This window comes from Chrysemys picta, chromosome 8, assembly GCF_011386835.1.
Source record: "Chrysemys picta bellii isolate R12L10 chromosome 8, ASM1138683v2, whole genome shotgun sequence".
Taxonomy (NCBI): domain Eukaryota; kingdom Metazoa; phylum Chordata; order Testudines; family Emydidae; genus Chrysemys; species Chrysemys picta.
In genome coordinates, this window is record NC_088798.1 from 38,018,942 (window position 1) to 38,036,643 (window position 17,702).

The 17,702-nt window shown below is 38.4% G+C and overlaps 1 protein-coding gene across 3 annotated transcripts in view; it reads left to right on the forward strand.

Annotated features, from left to right (window-relative positions):
- The window catches only part of SLC35A3 (solute carrier family 35 member A3), a 32,580-nt gene extending 22,513 nt beyond the window's left edge, over positions 1-10,067 (forward strand). For all 3 annotated transcript variants that reach the window (XM_024107347.3, XM_065555640.1, XM_065555639.1), the window contains exons 4-8: positions 74-196; positions 865-1,036; positions 3,904-4,022; positions 5,478-5,611; positions 9,021-10,067. In XM_024107347.3, coding sequence (XP_023963115.1) covers positions 74-196; positions 865-1,036; positions 3,904-4,022; positions 5,478-5,611; positions 9,021-9,111 — 639 coding nt within the window. In that variant the 3' untranslated portion in view covers positions 9,112-10,067. The remainder of the gene's footprint in view (positions 1-73; positions 197-864; positions 1,037-3,903; positions 4,023-5,477; positions 5,612-9,020) is intronic.
- Positions 10,068-17,702: the final 7,635 nt, after the last annotated feature.

Consider the following 17,702-nt stretch of genomic DNA (forward strand, 5'->3'; position numbering starts at 1 on the left):
GTTTTTAGATTTTTCCATAATTGTACACACACAAAACGGGTTGTATAGTAATAACTTTATTTTGTCTTTTCAGGTCACATATCAATTAAAAATTCTTACTACAGCATTATTTTCTGTGTCCATGCTAAGTAAGAAATTAGGTGTATACCAGTGGTTATCATTAGTGATTTTGATGACGGGAGTTGCATTTGTACAGGTAAATATTAATAGTATGTGTCTAAGTTATTTGGGATTCCTTTTATTCTTTTTATTAAGGAACACAAGTATTAGAATGTAGGTAATTATATTGTGCCCCTGGAACTAATCGAGTCAAATACAAAGTTTCCAAAATTTCCAGGGTAGAATCATAGGATAGGAGAGTTTGCTGAGATGGATTAAATTATTTTTGTCTGCTCTGAAGTTTGAGAGTTACTTTTTATTTTTTTAACCTCTTACAGGTCTTAAGAAACTTTAATATGCCTTTGCCTACAGCCTTGCATCATTTTTGTAAAATAATAAACATCATACACACAAACACTATATATAATATCTAGCCTGCCATTCATAAGATATCTTGGGTGAAATCCTGGACTTGTAGAAGCTAATGAGAGCTTTTCTGTTAATTTCAGTGGGCACAGAATTTCATCCCTTATTCAACAAGATATAAAGGAAACAAATTTTATGGTAGATTTGGCTGAAATTTTCAAAAATATGTGATAGAATACAAGACTTTACAATTGTGCAATAAACCTCTCTGCATTTATCAGCAATATAGACCCTTTTTAGGAAACAAACGTGTATTCTATAAACATTAAAACTTAATTTTATGAAATAATTTGTATCATTTTTTAAAATGTACATACATTGTTTTGTTTTTACACTTAGTGGCCCTCAGATTCTCAAGCAACAACTACTAAAGAGTTGTCAGCAGGATCTCAATTTGTTGGTCTTATAGCAGTCCTTATAGCCTGCTTTTCAAGTGGATTTGCTGGGGTTTATTTTGAGAAAATTTTAAAAGAAACCAAACAGTCTGTCTGGATCAGAAACATTCAACTTGGTAAGTCCAGTTTTGGCCATTTAAAAAAGAGATACTGCATTCAGATGAACAGTGAACAAAATTCCCATGTACAGTAAAATAAGGGCTGGTCTACACTGTGGGGGGAGGATCGATCTAAGATACGCAACTTCAGCTATGCTATTCGCGTAGCTGAAGTTGCATATCTTAGTTCGACTTACCTGGCCGTCCTCACGGCGGCATGTCGACCGCCGCGGCTCCCCCATCGACTCCGCTTACTCCTCCTGCCAAGGTGGAGTACGGGCGTTGATTCGGGGATCGATTTGTCGCGTCTAGATGAGACGCGATAAATCAGTTCCCCAATAGATCGATTACTACCCGCCGATTCGGCGGGTAGCGTAGATGTGGCCTAAGTATAATCATAGTTTATCATGCTGTGGATAATCAAATATTACATAAACATTTAGCAAGTTTGATATGTATTTTGCTAACAGGAACACCAGGAGTTGCATCCTGCTCTAAACTCACTTATTGTATTTAACTTGCTAATTCAACTTTGTAAGTCTGTTTACTTTGATTTAAAATGGAGACTAATGGGTTCTAGAGAACAGCTGGAATATTGCCAGTTGAATTTGGACTGTGGAGCATTTGAAATAAGGGTGACTTATTTGAAAGATGGTGTGATTGTCTTATAAAGTAATTAAGTAATATGAATCCAACACGTTTCATAAACACTGAATTGATTTTAGAAGTATTGACACTATCTAACGAGGTTTTTATAGAATTTAGACCTACAGTAGAACAAAATAAATGTTTAAAGCTATATTTGTGTAAGAATTTAAAAATAAACATAACTCTCATCTCTGACTATAGGGATTATAGATTGACATTTTTAAAGACACAGTGAATTCCTTCATTACCCACATTTGTTCACATGGATGAACTTTGATCCTAGCTCTCGGTGCTAGGATCATGATTCTACCATTTCACTATCCTCATGTACTGCATGCTCTATCTCTCTCACACCAACCATCTCAAAAGTGGTTCTGAATCCTCTGGAAACTGGCTTTTGAAGATGACCGGCACAATCTATTCTGAACTAGCTTCCACTCCCTTTGAAACCAGTTTCCTCACGTAGGTGGAAAAAAGCAATACCTCCCCTTGTTCTTCTGCCTCTTAACTGGTCATGGAAAGAGACACCCTTCTTCTTCTAGTAGGCAGAGGATGGACATATAATCTCCATCTATTGCAACTGTAGTCTACGTATTTACATTTAAGTAAATGCCTCCAGCAGGATTTGAACTCTTTTATTTTTCCTTTGAGCTCTCTTTTTGCAATGAAGTGAACTAAAATTATTCATAATTTGACTAGAATATAGAGAAGAGTGTTATAAGATCTGAATACACTTTGAAAAGATATTTTAATTTAGGGAACTGTTTATATTCTTACTCTTTCAAGATAGAGGGAAAATTAATGCACCTGTTTACTAATGGTTACTTATTGTTGTATATATTTGAACAATCTTCTTAATCTATTTTCTGGTTCCTTTCCTCCTGCTTAACAGGAAAACAGGATTCACTATACTTCTAACTGTCTACGCACACACGTCAGGTCTGAATACATTAGTTATGCTTACTGTCTCTTAAGGTCCCACAGATTTGATCTCACCCACCCTTTTCATGGCATAGAATTTGGGTAGAGGGTGAGAAACTTGCATGAATCTTGGGTTTTCAGATGTGGACCACAATCATAATCCAAGTACTTTGTAGGGGAACCCGCGTTTATTTGAACAAGGCCAAGTCTAAAATTTAACTAAAACTCTGGAGTCATCCTCACTGTAAGGATCTAACACACTTGAAATGATTGCAAAGTAAATATTCATAACTATGTTGAAAACTGATGATTCTTTGATAAATTGTTCTTCAGATTTTCTTTACAGTGCAGAAAGGAATCTACAAAAACAGACAAGTTTATCAGTTTGATGTTGTCCCTGATCTCTTCCCCCCCCCCCCCCCCATCCCCCAATGTTCCATTACTTGGTATATAAGAACAATTACGTTCTCAAAACAGGGTTTTAAAGTGACTGTATGGGGTAATGGTACATTGAGCTATGAGTTTAAATTTGAGGTTTATAATAGTGAAAGGCATGTCAGCTTTTTCAGAAAAATATTTATTTTATCTTAATTTTAACTTAAGCTGTTAAGTTATTTTAACTTAAGCTGATGCAATAGTTTGAGTAATGTCTGTTTCATTATGTTAAATGTTTAGAAAGTTTTTAAGTTTTCTATTCAGAAATTAAAGGAATATTAGTCACAATTTCCTTTTTAAATCTTTTTCTAAAATTTGTATAATACAGGATCACGATCTAATATATTTTTTCCCCCATCATTTATTTCTGTAGTAGAAGTAATGCTCTAGCACTTCCAACTCCAATACAAACACAACATTCAGGAGAAATTCTGTAACAACAAACGAGTTTATGAAATAGAACTTTTAAAAAAATATAAGGAAACAGATTTTAAGCTTCTTAAAGGTTCATTATAAACTGCAAATAATTTTTTTAATAAAAAAATCCTTTGAAAGTATCTTTTAAAAAAATTATATCCATACACCAGAGTTATCTGCTTATCTGTAAAGCAACGTAAGCCAAGAATACATCAGTCTTATAACTGAAATGATCAAAATCTGTTATATGAGGAAAAACTATTAAAAAAAAAAAAAAAAGTTCCTGTCAGATCCACTGGTTGGGTTTAAACATGGTTATTATACTGCAAACCAAAGCCTGATCTTGAAACTTGATTTACGTGGGCTGACCCCAGTAGTCATGCAGATCCAGTTATAGGAAAGGGGACCCCCCCCCTTTTTTTTTTCTTTGTTTCAAGCTTTCAAGTCTGTCTTTTATCTTTTAGGATTTTTTGGTAGCATATTTGGATTGATGGGTGTGTACATATATGATGGAGAACTTCTGTCAAAGAATGGATTTTTTCAAGGATATAACAAACTTACCTGGATAGTTGTAGTTCTACAGGTAATGTATCTAAACCCATATGCTTACATAAAAGACACTTGGAATCTATTCCCCCATAAATGCTTGGGGAAATTACACTGGTAGTTCCCATTAATGCTAATAGGAATTTTGCAAGTAAATGTCCCTTGCAAAAGTGGCAAAATAGACCTCTAAATAGAGAAATTGCAAATTATTAGCAATCCAAGCATTGAGTTATCAAACATTCTGCACAATAAAATTTTATAACAATATTGATTTTGTAATATTAAAAACAGATTAATAAAGAAAATAAAGCCTACCAGCAATTATACAGCCCACCTTCATAACCAACTTTATGAGCCAAAAATGTACACCCACTCACTAGTAATGTCCTCTTGATAATATAATCGGTGATCTCTATTCTACAGAAAGAGTTCTGTTGTCAATTGCTTTCATCCACCATATCTACAACAGCATAAAATATACCCAGTGCCTTTATACATAGCTAAAAACTTTTTAAGAAATGTGTGTCAAGATATTAAAATAGATGTTACCACTGAAATCATCAATTACATATTACAGTTTCAGGTAACAGCACCTTTAATTCCTGTCTGTGGTCTTCTGAAGGAATGCCCGCTCAGGTCTCAGGCCTTTAGCTTCAGCTCTCCTCTGATCAGGGGCTGCACCCCCACTATCTTTTGACCAGGATTTTAGGCTGCAGTTGCCTGTAGTTGCATTGTGATTCCCTGCAAGCATGTCTGACCAGTGTCTAGCTCTTGCTCTCTGCTTTCTCGATAAGGACAGTGTCCTTATCAGTGGCTAGTGTTCTTAGGTTACAAGTGACCACAGCTCTTTCAAAGCAGAGCACATTCAATCTAGGATAAAAAACTTTGAGAAGATTTATAAAACGAAAACAGGATCTCAAGCACTTGGCCGTAGCTCCCCATCAGTCCTGTGGAGACCCTGACAGACTCCAGTCTTCAACTGCAACCCTTCAACATGGTTGGGTCCTCCCTTGTAGAAAAGGTCATGTCCTTTCGCCGAATCAAAAAGAAAACCTTTGAGTCTGTTTAGCCTTTGTCTCCAAGCCTCACAAAAACAGGTAAAACCACTCATTGCCCCTTCCTCTTCAGGCAGCCCAAGCCTCAAGAGGCTGGGACTCCACATAGCCAGCTTTGGGATCTTACAGTAATTGCCCCCTAGTAATTTCAGAATCCAAAGGAAGAGTTCCCCCCCCCCATGAGTTAGGAACATACAAATACATATAGCATGTATTGATACAAAGGTCTATAAATATTCCACTGGCTCATATCTTCTTGCCCATCTCATTATAATGGTCTTTGAAATTTTCATGTTTTCAGTGCTCAAACACACTGATTAATATTTCATAACTTTAAATACAATAATCTGAAGATAGGCCTGTGTTTGCCATATCTCTCATTTTAAAAAATATCTAAAATATGTGCGAATCTTAAATGTATTTCAAACTTTTTGCAGGCACTGGGGGGCCTTGTGATTGCTGCTGTTATAAAATATGCAGACAATATTTTAAAAGGATTTGCAACATCTTTGTCAATTATATTATCAACATTGATCTCCTATTTCTGGCTGCAAGATTTTGTCCCAACCAGGTGAGCGTTATTGTCCATGCATACGTGAATATAAAATTAGGTACCTAGTGAGTATTGGTATATATAGAAGAATGGTTGAAATTATTTTTGAAGGGATTAGATGGATTCCTAAGCTAAAATACAGAGTTAAGGATTCTGAACTTCATTTAATAACATGATAGTTCATTACATTTTGCTCAAGTATTGAAGTATAGGTGACAATGTTATGTTTTCTCTGAGAGCTCTCCAACCAGAGCCCAGAGAGTGATGTAGAAATCAGGGCCGGCACCAGCCCAGCAAGCAGGTGCTTGGACGGCCAACGGAGAGGGGCGGCACGTCCGGATCTTCGGCGGCAATTCAGCGGCGGGTCCCTCAGTCCCTCTCTGAGGGAAGGACCTGCCGCCGAATTGCCGCTGAGGAATTAAGCGGCACGGTAGAGCTGCCGCCGATCGCCACTTTCCCCTCCCCCCCCCTGCCTCTCCCCCCCCCCCCCCCCGCAGCTTGGGGCAGCAAAATCCCTGGAGCTGGCCCTGGTAGAAATGAACTTCCTGCTTCTGTTTTTCTCGAAGTACTCTGCCCTGATTGCTCCCAATTCCCAACCCACATGCTTTTTAGCTTGCTCTTTTCCTTCCTCTCTCTTGCCTGTTTGCCACCCCCTGTTATTTCAGTTTCCCCAAACCTTTGTTCAAGTATGTGGTTTCTCTCTGCCTGTCCTCCCACCCCCCTTTTTTTAGTTTGTCCTTTCTTTATCTTATCTTTATCTTGTTCCACTTTTTTGTTTGTTTTTCTCTTTAGCTGGTTCTATCCCACCAGGTCCTCAGTTTTTATCTTATCCCTCCAAAATGTCTGTCCTTTCCCCATTCCCAATTTTACACTTTACTTCTACCACTTACTTTTCTCCAGGGCCTGGGACTTCTCTGAACTTAGTAGCCTATATGCCAGGGGTCGGCAACGTTCGGCACGCTGCTCGCCAGGGTAAGCACCCTGGCAGGCCGGACCAGTTTTATTTACCTGCTGACGCAGCAGGTTCGGCTAATCGCAGCCCCGGGCCAATAGAGGAGTCAAGAAGCGGCGCGGGCGAGCGATGTGTTGGCCGCGGCTTCTCGCCGCCCCCATTGGCCCGGGACGGCGAACCGCGGCCAGTGGGGGCCGCGATCAGCCGAACCTGCTGCGTCAGCAGGTAAATAAAACTGGCCCGGCCCACCTGGGTGCTTACCCTGGCGAGCCGCATGCCGAACGTTGCCGACCCCTGCTCTATGCATTGCAGCACCAGTGTCCAAACTGTGCTCCCTGATGGTGGTTCTTCACTCTCCCCGGTTCTTCAGACTGACTACTGTTGCCTCTCCATGCTCGGTGTCACTTTTGTTCCCCTTTAGAGCAGCATATCAATCCCCAAGATTGTCACAACAGTATTACCTGTCCTCCCCCCTCCATTGGCTATATCTCATGTTCCTTGGGATAAGATGAGTGATGGTTTAATAATAATACCTAGTTCTTACATAGTGCTTTACAAAGGAGGTAAGTACCATTATCCCCATTATACAGATGGGGAACCTGGGACATGGGAGGGTGAAATGACTTACCCAAGGCCAGTGGCAGAGCCAGGAATAATCCAGGTCTCCTGAGTTTCTTTTTGTTTGTTGATTATTTTTTTTCCAAAAACAATATTGTGTGTTTTAATGCAGAATTTTATTTAAAAAAAGACACAAATTCCAAGACCCTCCAGACTTAATACAATGTAATTTGACCTTATGATTCTTCAGATTTTGTAAGGTCTTGTATACTGCCCTTCTTGTACATTGATAAATTGTGCTATAATGGCTTTTAATACTGAAACACATCATTGTGGCAATATTCCGCCAAATTTCAGTTAAGTTAATGGGACTTTGCACATATTTGTAATGGATCTACATTATTCAGAATGGACTAGAGATTCTGAGTGGAAAATAGTTTTGAAAAGTAGTTGTTTGCGATGCGCAGAAGTTTCTTTCCAAAGCAAACTAGAATTATTTGTAATGTTTAAAAAGGTAAGTTGCATTCTGTTGTTAATATTTTCCAAAATGTCTAAAAATGAAATAAGGCAATTATAAGGCCACAAAAAACAAACAATCAAACCAAACTCTTGCACATTTTAGAGTTTTGCTATCAATTTATAAGAAGCTGACACTTATTTTACCAAATAAAAACAAATTTTAAAATGTAGTCAGAGGACTGATATGTTAAGTTTCAGCCAGAAATACATTTTAATAGTTAACTTATCAGATCCTGACAAATGTGGTTTATAATGGAAACTTGAGTAAATAATTAAATGCAATTCAGCCCATAAGCAGGATTCAAAACTTCAGTTGTAAGCCAGTGTTTGTCTTTATTATGTTGCTGCTTGGGTGCCAAATACTATACATCTCTGAAGAGAAATTTTTAGGTGGTTTCTCCATTTTCTGTGAACATTTCTAAATGGGATAATTATGTAAAGTACATAATTGTGTATGCCTATCAGCAGGCTAAATAAATTATTAGCTGGACTGTAATGTAGTGCACCACTGTAATTTGAAGTGCACTGCCAAAATACTACATAATTTAATTTTTCTGAACATATTATCAAAATTTTACACATCTCCAAGGTAATGTTTTTTAAATATTTATATACTATCTTTGAGCTTAGATACTGCATTTCAAACGTTTCTCTATCTAGAAAATTGTAAAGTCTCCCTATAGTATTTGAGTACCAGTACTTCATAAAAAAGATGTCTGTCTGTATGTATATGTAATATAAAATATATAGTGGGTATGTTTACATAAACACCATATTACAACAGTTAACCCCTATCTACCCAAGAGCCAGTTTAAATGTAACAACAACAATCTGGTTGCTGCTCATCTGTGTTCTGATATGATTCGGCACATTGTCTCCCATAACAGGGTTTAAAATAAACATATCCTAGCTTAGGTCTCTAATACAGAAAAACTTTAACACTGTTTGACACATTGCACAAGGACTGGCAAAACTATGTTAAAACATGGTTGGACAGCAAACAAATATAACTACTGTGGTTAGTTTTGCATGCTTATGTATTGTAGATGGGGAGACAAAAGGGACTAAGAATATGCAGCTAGACTGATTATCCTTTGGCAATTGCTTCATGAAAAGACAATACTGTTTAATCTTTGGCATACTTCAGTGAAATATCATGTTTTTGACTTCACTGTTGATAGGTTCAGGCTTCTTAGTTCCTTTCCATCTCTCCCTATTCTCATAGTTTAAGAATAATAGATGAGTAAGTTGCCAGTTCATTACAAATTGAAGAAACATATTTTCCGCCACTAGAAATAATGTAGAGAATGAATGTCATTTCTTCTGACCAGATAATATAAATACAATTGTACTGACTGAAAAGAGTTACTTTCCTCCCCTCCCACCTGTTCCATTCAGTGTCTTTTTCTTTGGAGCCATTCTTGTGATAGCAGCTACATTCCTATATGGTTATGATCCAAAACCTGCAGGAAATCCTATCAAGGCATAGCAGATTTCGTTATCAGCCTGTTTCTCAAGACTGTGCATTAGGGACCTCAACAAGAATTCTGTATGGAAGATTTCATCATGCACTGGAAGGAAAGGATCACTACACTGAATCTGAGCAAGAACATGTTAATGGTTTTGGAGAACCAAAGGGTTAAAGACAGAAAATAATGTATGTAAAGCTGATGAAAAAAATTAAAGGGGAAAGCCTAGTGCAAGTTGTTAATAAAAACTTGAAAGGAACAAAAGTTTCCAAGTAACTACAATTAGGAATGTTTACAGCTTGAACTTGAGTTTATATTAGATGATTTTACTGTTTTGATTGCTGCAGAAATATATCCTATGCACTCTTTGCAAGAGCACATGACAATATTTGTCAGACTGTATCTGTTTTTGCAAATTGATTATATTTAATGTTAGTAAATGTTTTTAACTGTTTGTCTATAGAGATCAAATTGAATATAATGGTTTTGATTAGGGGTTCCTTATTAAAGCTGTGAAGACTGTGATTGAAAGACATTTTCACACATATCCAAGATTTTTATATTTATGGAAGGCTGATTTTAATAAACAGAAATCTGAATTCTGTTGCTTAACTATATAAAGTTCTTATAAGGTCAAGGTTCTGACCTAAATCTGTAAAAGAAAGAAATTCAGTTAGGGCTATACATTCCAACCTTAACTAAGGTGGTCACTAGTATTATAAGCCATCTAATAACTCTACATGAACTCTCACCATAGATTCCAGCAATTACCCGGCACAACAGCATTGGTGTTAAAGATGGAGTGCTTGCTTGGATAACATTCATTCCTTTATCCCTATTGATATAAATCAACTTCTTAGTATTACCTTAAAGTAGCTTTTATGGTTTGTTGCCTTTGGAGATTTTTTTTAAATTGTGATTTTTTAATTTTTTTTTAAACCTTAACAAATAAATGTTTTAAATTATTGTTATCTTTTACAGCTTGTTTTGGATCCATTATGGTATATAATGTATATACTGTAATGTACCATATTACAAAGGTTTTTTTAAATCGGTGTTAACTCATAAGAACTCCTCCAAGGCTATTTCAGTACATTTGTATATAATGACTTGCTTAGAGATTTTTTTTGTTTCCGGTGTGTCTGAATCAATAGACTAAATGAGTCTTCTGTAGCTATTCAGTCTAGTGTTAGAATTACATAATTAGGAAACATGCTAATTATAGTAAACAAGAAAATCCCGGGGAATAGTTATTGTGTAATAGATAAATAACATATTTTATCCTTTTTTACCTAAAAATACCAAAAGCAATTAGACCATGTTATGGACAAATCTCTTGCTAAATTATTTACATATATCTATTTGTTCCACTCATACTGTTCCCTTCCTCCCCCAATCCCCCCCCCCCCCCCAAGGCTTAAAAATAAATTGTTTTCATAAGATCTCTTATGACAAGTATTAATGTGGAGTGACTCCTCATCTAAGTATTATACTTGTGAAAGTATAAATTTTTAATAGAAATGTTGACAGTCCCTTACCTGTAGCATCACAGATAGTGAAAATCAAAGTATTTAATGTCACACATGTATGGGTCAGCAGATATTAAAATTGTTGTGACAGAAGAGTTTTTAAAAATGTTTACCAAAGTATTGCAACCAGTTTTCCAAAATGTTTTAGTGATGGACTAATAGAGAATTTCACAGAAAATGCTGTAAAATGCCATGAGATTTTAAAGTAAACTATTATAATGGAGAGGGCAAAAATCATTCTTATTTCCAGCAGGTAAGAATAATGCTTTTTTCTAGGTAATGATATGGATTTGACTTTACTCAAACTTTTGTGTTTACTACTAGGGAAATAGAATAGAGCAGCGGCTCTCAAACTTTTTTACTGGTGACCCCTTTCACATAGCAAGTCTCTGAGTGCAACCCCCCCTTATAAATTAAAAATACTTTTTTATATATTTAACACCATTATAAATGCTGAAGGCAAAGCGAGGTTTGGGGTGGAGATTGACAGCTCGCGACTTCCCATGGAATAATCTTGCGACCCCCTGAGGGCTCCTGACCCCCAGTTTGAGAACCCCTGGAATAGAGGACTCCCAAAATGTATGCAAGTGGTTGAACTAGAGATACTATCGGCTCTAAGATCTATGGATAATTGTTATGCTCTCTGATCTCCAGATCAAGGAATATCATACCTTCAAGACCTATCTTATAGTTTATCATAAAGGGATTTACAAACTGGATCACTTCACTGAAATACACTGCTGAGGTAAAGGGTGGTAACTAACCTGCACAGCAATACTTACATAGCAGTTTAGGACAGGAAGTGAAGGATGCCTTATCTTCTTGAAACCTCATAAGGAATTTATGTAGTTGGAATACAGTTACCTGAATTGGAACTTGGCCAGGACAATAATATCCTCAATGTCATGTTATTTATAGCAGTTGTAATTAGCAAGTGACTACTGTTGGCTAATCCATTGAGAAACTTCTTTCAGTTTGAAGAAAAGCAAGGGAAAGTGTATTGGGGGAGGAACTGGAGTCAAAAGGCACTGCATTGTCATACCGACAGTGATTGGCAGGGTCTGTTGTAAGAAATCCAGTCTTGCTCTTTCACCCAGGGCTGGACCAATATCACAACAAGCATCAGTTTAAAGGGAGGAACAGACACATATGACACTGTGAATAAAATAGGTCACCTCCAGGCTTTGGAAAACATCTCTCTGCTGCATTAAGGGGCATATCCTGTTCCTGAGATACATAGAACTAATGTGGTTGCTGTGGAAAGGAACAGGGGAGGATTTTCTGAGGTTACACAGGTTGTCTGCATCTCGTGTGTGAAGCAATGCTGTCTGGAGGGCACAGTTACACTTTCTCACAGGAATAGTTTCAGAGCCAGGTAGGATGACATGCAACTGTGGATCCACTGGCCATCCATTCCTATGGAGAAAGTACAGGAATTGCAGAACCATGGCCATTGCAGAGCATTCAGAAGCCTGGAATGTAGCAGGGACATGGTGTGCTTTACATGTATCCCAAAGCTAATTTTTAGCACACAGACTAACTTTCCAAGGCCTAAGACAGATTCTGACCCATCTTTTCATTCTTTAGAATAGCTGATTAATTAATTTAGTTTGTATATTTAGGTAGCTTATAGAACAGGAATACTTGTGGCACCTTAGAGACTAACAAATTTATTAGAGCATAAGCTTTCGTGGGCTACAGCCCACTTCTTCGGATGCATAGAATGGAACATATATTGAGGAGATATATATACATATACAGAGAGCATGAAAAGGTGGGAGTTGTCTTACCAACTCTGAGAGGCCAATTAAGTAAGAGAAAAAAAACTTTTGAAGTGATAATCAAGCTAGCCCAGTACAGATAAGAAGTGTGAGAATACTTACATGGGGAGATAGATTCAATGTTTGTAATGGCTCAGCCATTCCCAGTCTCTAGTCAAGCCTAAGTTGATTGTATCTAGTTTGCATATCAATTCAAGCTCAGCAGTTTCTCGTTGGAGTGTGTTTCTGAGGCTTTTCTGTTGCAAAATTGCCACCCGCAGGTCTGTCATTGGGTGACCAGACAGGTTAAAGTGTTCTCCTACTGGTTTTTGAATGTTATGATTCATGATGTCAGATTTGTGTCCGTTAATTCTTTTGCGTAGAGACTGTCCGGTTTGGCCAATGTACATGGCAGAGGGGCATTGCTGGTACATGATGGCATATATCACATTGGTAGATGTGCAGCTGAACGAGCCCCTGATGGCATGGCTGATGTGATTAGGTCCTATGATGATGTCACTTGAATAGATATGTGGTAGCTTATGTATACTTAGTACCAAGCTTTTATTTTAATATTTATAAAGTGTGATCATTTGTTTTTTGAAAGGCACACATTATGGAATTACTAGTATTTTATTTAATACTGTATTTGGAAATCACCTTAGGACCTCTAGCATGTGCAGCAACAGTAAACTGTCAGGCCAGCTAGAACAAAATAAAAGCATCATAGCTTAAAACTACTGATATATGGAATTTACCCTGCAAGTTAAATAAACCAGCAACTCAGTGGTGGGAAAAACATGTGAGTTAAAAAAAAATATTTTCTTCACAAATTGACATAATCTATCCACAAGTGCCCATTAAAACTGCTATATCACAGAGAATTCAAATAAGTTTGCTTGTAGCTTTATTAAACTTATTTGTTTTTGACAAAGTACAACACAGTTGCTCTGTCACCAAGAATTTTGAAACCTGTGGGTAGATCGTTAGATTAGTGTTCTAGTTCTTAATTTTATAAAATAACTTGTTTCCTGTGTTTTTTATCTTTTTGTTTCCTTTCTCTTCATGAAATGGATCTTGTGTTTTGGCATTATACTTGCTTTTCAGTTACTGAGACCAGTGGTTCTCAACCAGGGGTACGTGTACCACACCTGGGGCTACGCAGAGGCCTTCCAGGAGGTACATCAACTCACCTAGGTATTTGCCTAGTTTTACAACAGGCTACATAAAAAGCACTAGCGAAGTCAATACAAACTGAAATTTCATACAATCACTTGTTTAAACTGCTCTGTATATTATACACTGAAATGTAAGTGCAATATTTATATTTCATGATAAAAATGAGAAAGTAAGCAATTTTTCAGTAATAGTTTGCTGTGACATATTTGCATTTTTATGTTTGATTTTGTAAGCAAGTACTTTTCAATTCAGGTAAAATGTGGGGGTACACAAGACAGACTCCTGAAAAAGGGGTACAGTAGCCTGAAAATGTCAAGATCCAGTGACTTAGACGTCTTTTCTTTGATTTGGGGAACATGTAATTGTTTGGTGGTTTTAAACTTATTTTCATGGGTATAATTTAGAAGAATGTAATTGGTTTGCTTTTTTTGTTCAACTGTTTTTCAATTGACAAATCAATCTGGCATTTGTTATGCCACTGGTTCTCAAGCTTTAGCAATCTGAGGACCCCCATTTTGATTTTAAAATTTTCACGGACCTCTGGCTTGGCTTCTAATTTTCCCTGGGGGTGCTTAACCCCTGCTCAGCCCCCAGCCCCGCCCCCATTGCACCTCTTCCCACCAAGGCCCCATCCCTGCCCCACCTCTTCCCGCGCCTGTTCCACCCCTGCCCCTCCTTTTCCCCACCTATTTCCACCCCATACGCCAAGCGTTGCCCCATCCCCGCTCCTCCCCCTCCCTCCCAGTGCCTCCTTCATGCCTCAGAACAGCAGGAGGGAGGGGGTGCTGAGAGGGAGGGGGAGGAATTGATCAGTGGGGTCAGTGGCTCCAGACATGACTCACGGACCCCCTGGAGTACCCTTGTGAACCCGCAGGGGTCCACAGACCCCAGTTTGAGAACTGCTGTGTTATGCTATTCATGTATTGCTTATTTATCAAGACTTTTAATATTATTTCCTGATCAGCCATTCATGCTCTACTCCCTTGCAGTCATATTATTCCCTGATTAGTCACTGTGTCCAACATTGCTCATGATTAATTTTGCTTGTGTATTACTGATATTATTTCCAGCCTAACATTATTGAGAAAGGGGTTATAATATTTTTTCCCTCCCCCCCTAAACTAGGTATTTTCCTGTAATAATGATAAATATAACATTACAAATCAAACTGCTTGTGTTACAGAAAAGTTAATGTAAAATAAGTGTCTGTGGCACTCAGTTATTGTGTGAAGATCCAAGGAGTGGTCCTAGACCTTTGTTTAACTGTCCTGCCCATTTGTAATGTTAATTTTTTTCTATAGTAAGTCAATCCAGAACTAAGGAATTCCACTCTTTCCAGGTGAACACATTGTGTGTATTCATGCATACAGGGGCGCTGGTGCCTGGAGCGGCCGCTGCATGCATACATGAGTGCCTGAGAATCAAAAGACATTAGTGGGAAAGATATAGGGAGAAGTAAGCAAAATACACGGGTTCATACTGGATGACCTAAATGGTCTCTTCTGAACCGTCTCTGTTTCAGCCAAATTCTGCTCTTGTGCAATGCAACGCCCATTCCTCAATGAGTGCTCCAGGTATACATCCAAGGGCAGAATTTACTATCGCCATCATATGCTGTGATGATGATAGTTTTAAAGGAAAAGGTGCAAAAAGCTTTGGCCTTTGAACCTGCCTGTCACATTCAAATACTAACCTGTGTGTGAAAGGCTTTTCAGAGCTGATTACGATTCCAAATGCCTGAGCCAGCCAGTCCTCCAAGATGTGTAATTGAATGCCGTGGGAATCCCAGCAGGTATCCAGGCAAAGTTCTCCGTCACTTTGACACATCATGACCCAAAAGCTGGTTTTGAGCATAGCCTAAAGAATCCTACTACTGATTCAGAAGCACCATTTTTGGTTTGACTATTGAGGACCCCCTCCCCTAGGGCCCCTGCTCTTTGGGGATGGCTACAATTGTGATGGGACAGTGTGATGCCAGAGGCTAGAGCCACGGCTGCTCTGTGAATCAGCTTGAAGGGGATGTACATCAGCCGTCCCCAACCCCATGGAGACCAAGTGCCATAACTCTACTTTCATAAGGCACTAGCAAGAGACCCAGTTCACCTCTTGACTCAGGTAGGTGCTAGCACAACGTGATCTTTGCTCCCAAGCTGCCAAACTGATGCTATTTTTAAAACGTTCCCATACAGATTAATTTCAAATGAAACAGTTCAAGGGGAGCATTTTGTTAAGGAAAAATGGCAAATAAAAATGACAACATGATAATTTCCACATCCCTTTCATCCTAAAACGTGCAAGTAGATTATTGCAGCTTCAGTTAAAGTCAAAAGTCCTCTCTCCAAGTTATAGAAACCAATGGCTTTTCTCTTCACTGTTGTCTAATGTGTAAAAAACGGTTCTATTTGTTGGGGACTTTTAACCCAGACAGCACCGTTCATTGTCTGACCGCAGAGAGAGAGACAGGCAACACCAGCAAGGTCCAATACAAGCTCTTTACTGAAGAGTGCACACAACAATAGAGAGCGGCCCGTCTCCACTGAGAACCAGCCCCAATTACAGTAACTAGTAAGGTTATATAGATCTGTCATGTCATAGTTAAAACAACCCAACCCCCCTTTATTAGTTAGAAAGCTTCTAATATTCATGCATATCTATCTTCTTTGACACTACAAACAATTCGTGATGCCTCAGCAACTTCTTATGAGCTTTGTTGTCATGCACCAGAAACTAGGAGAAAGGAGGGAGTTAAGAACAGATGACGAACAGAAACAGGGAGTGGAGACTGCAAGTTTCCATATGTCCAAACAAACCGTTCCTAGTACATCTGGTAGAAGAATGCGCCCCCCCCCCCCCATCTCATTCTTTGAAGCCCAAGCAAGCATGTCCTCATGTTTCACAGAGAGACAGGAATGGCCCAGCAACTACAGTTAGCCTAACTTTGGCTAAGCTGGCCAAACAACCTGTGCTATACTCCATTTTCCATTCGGGTTATTCTAGCACTCTCTCCCACGCCACCTCTTTATTTCTTTTCCAGATCATTAAAGTCTTTACTGCAAGTTTCTACGCCTAGTAAAAGCATTTATTGTGTATGCTCAGGGGACTTAGATGAGGCTGTTTGTACTGAGTGGCTGGTGGAAGACTGACATGCACATGATAAATAAGAAACTAAGGGACAAATCCTTAATCCATGGATGTATAAACGGGGTGAGAGAGGTGATTTTACCTTTGTGTGCAGCACTGGTGAGACCAGTACTAGAATACCGCATCCAGTTCTGGGGTCCACATTTTAAAAAGGATGTTGATAAATGGAAAAGGTGCAGAAAAGAGCCACAAAAATTATTCAAGAGCTGAAGAAAATTCTTTAGTGAGAAACTTGAAGAGCACAATCTGTTTAGTTCACCAAAGAGAAAACTGAGAAGTGACTTGCTTACTGTGTATCAGTGCCTTCACAGGGAGAAAATACGGGGGACAAAAGGGCTCTTTAAACTAACGGAGGAAGGTATAACAAAAACCAATGGCTGTAAGCTGAAGCCAGACTAATTCAAATGAAAAATAATACAAAATTTTTTAACAGTGCAATTAACCATTGGAACAGACCACCAAGGGAAAGGGGGGATTTGTGATCTTTTGATGTGTTCACATCAGGACTAGAGGCATTTCTGGAAGACATTCTTTAATTGAACATAAGTCACCAGGCTCAATACAGGGATAACTAGGTGAAATTCTGCAGCCTGTGTTATACAAGAGGTTAGACTAGTTGATCTAATGCTTCCTTCTAGCCTTAAAATCTCTTTTTAAAGTCCTGCTTTGTGGGTGTGGAGAGCCCTTAGTAATGGAAGTACAGTGGGAGTGGTTCTGTAGGGGAGGGAGAATCTGGTGTGTGGGCTGAGTGGTCCTGAGGGAAGAACTCTAAGAGCAGCCGAAGCTGGAAGAAAGGTCTGATCTTTATTATTTTATTGCTATTTTGTCAATGAAGCCAAACCCCAGATCCATGTTTGTGGAGCAGTTTTGGAAAGGTATCTGCTCACACATGGCTTCTGAAAAACCTAGGGTCCCTACCTGCCATAGGACCCACTCAGAAAGTAGGTCTACGGTATTACAAATGTGGTTGAGGCAAGAATCATAATAATCCTGATCTTTTCT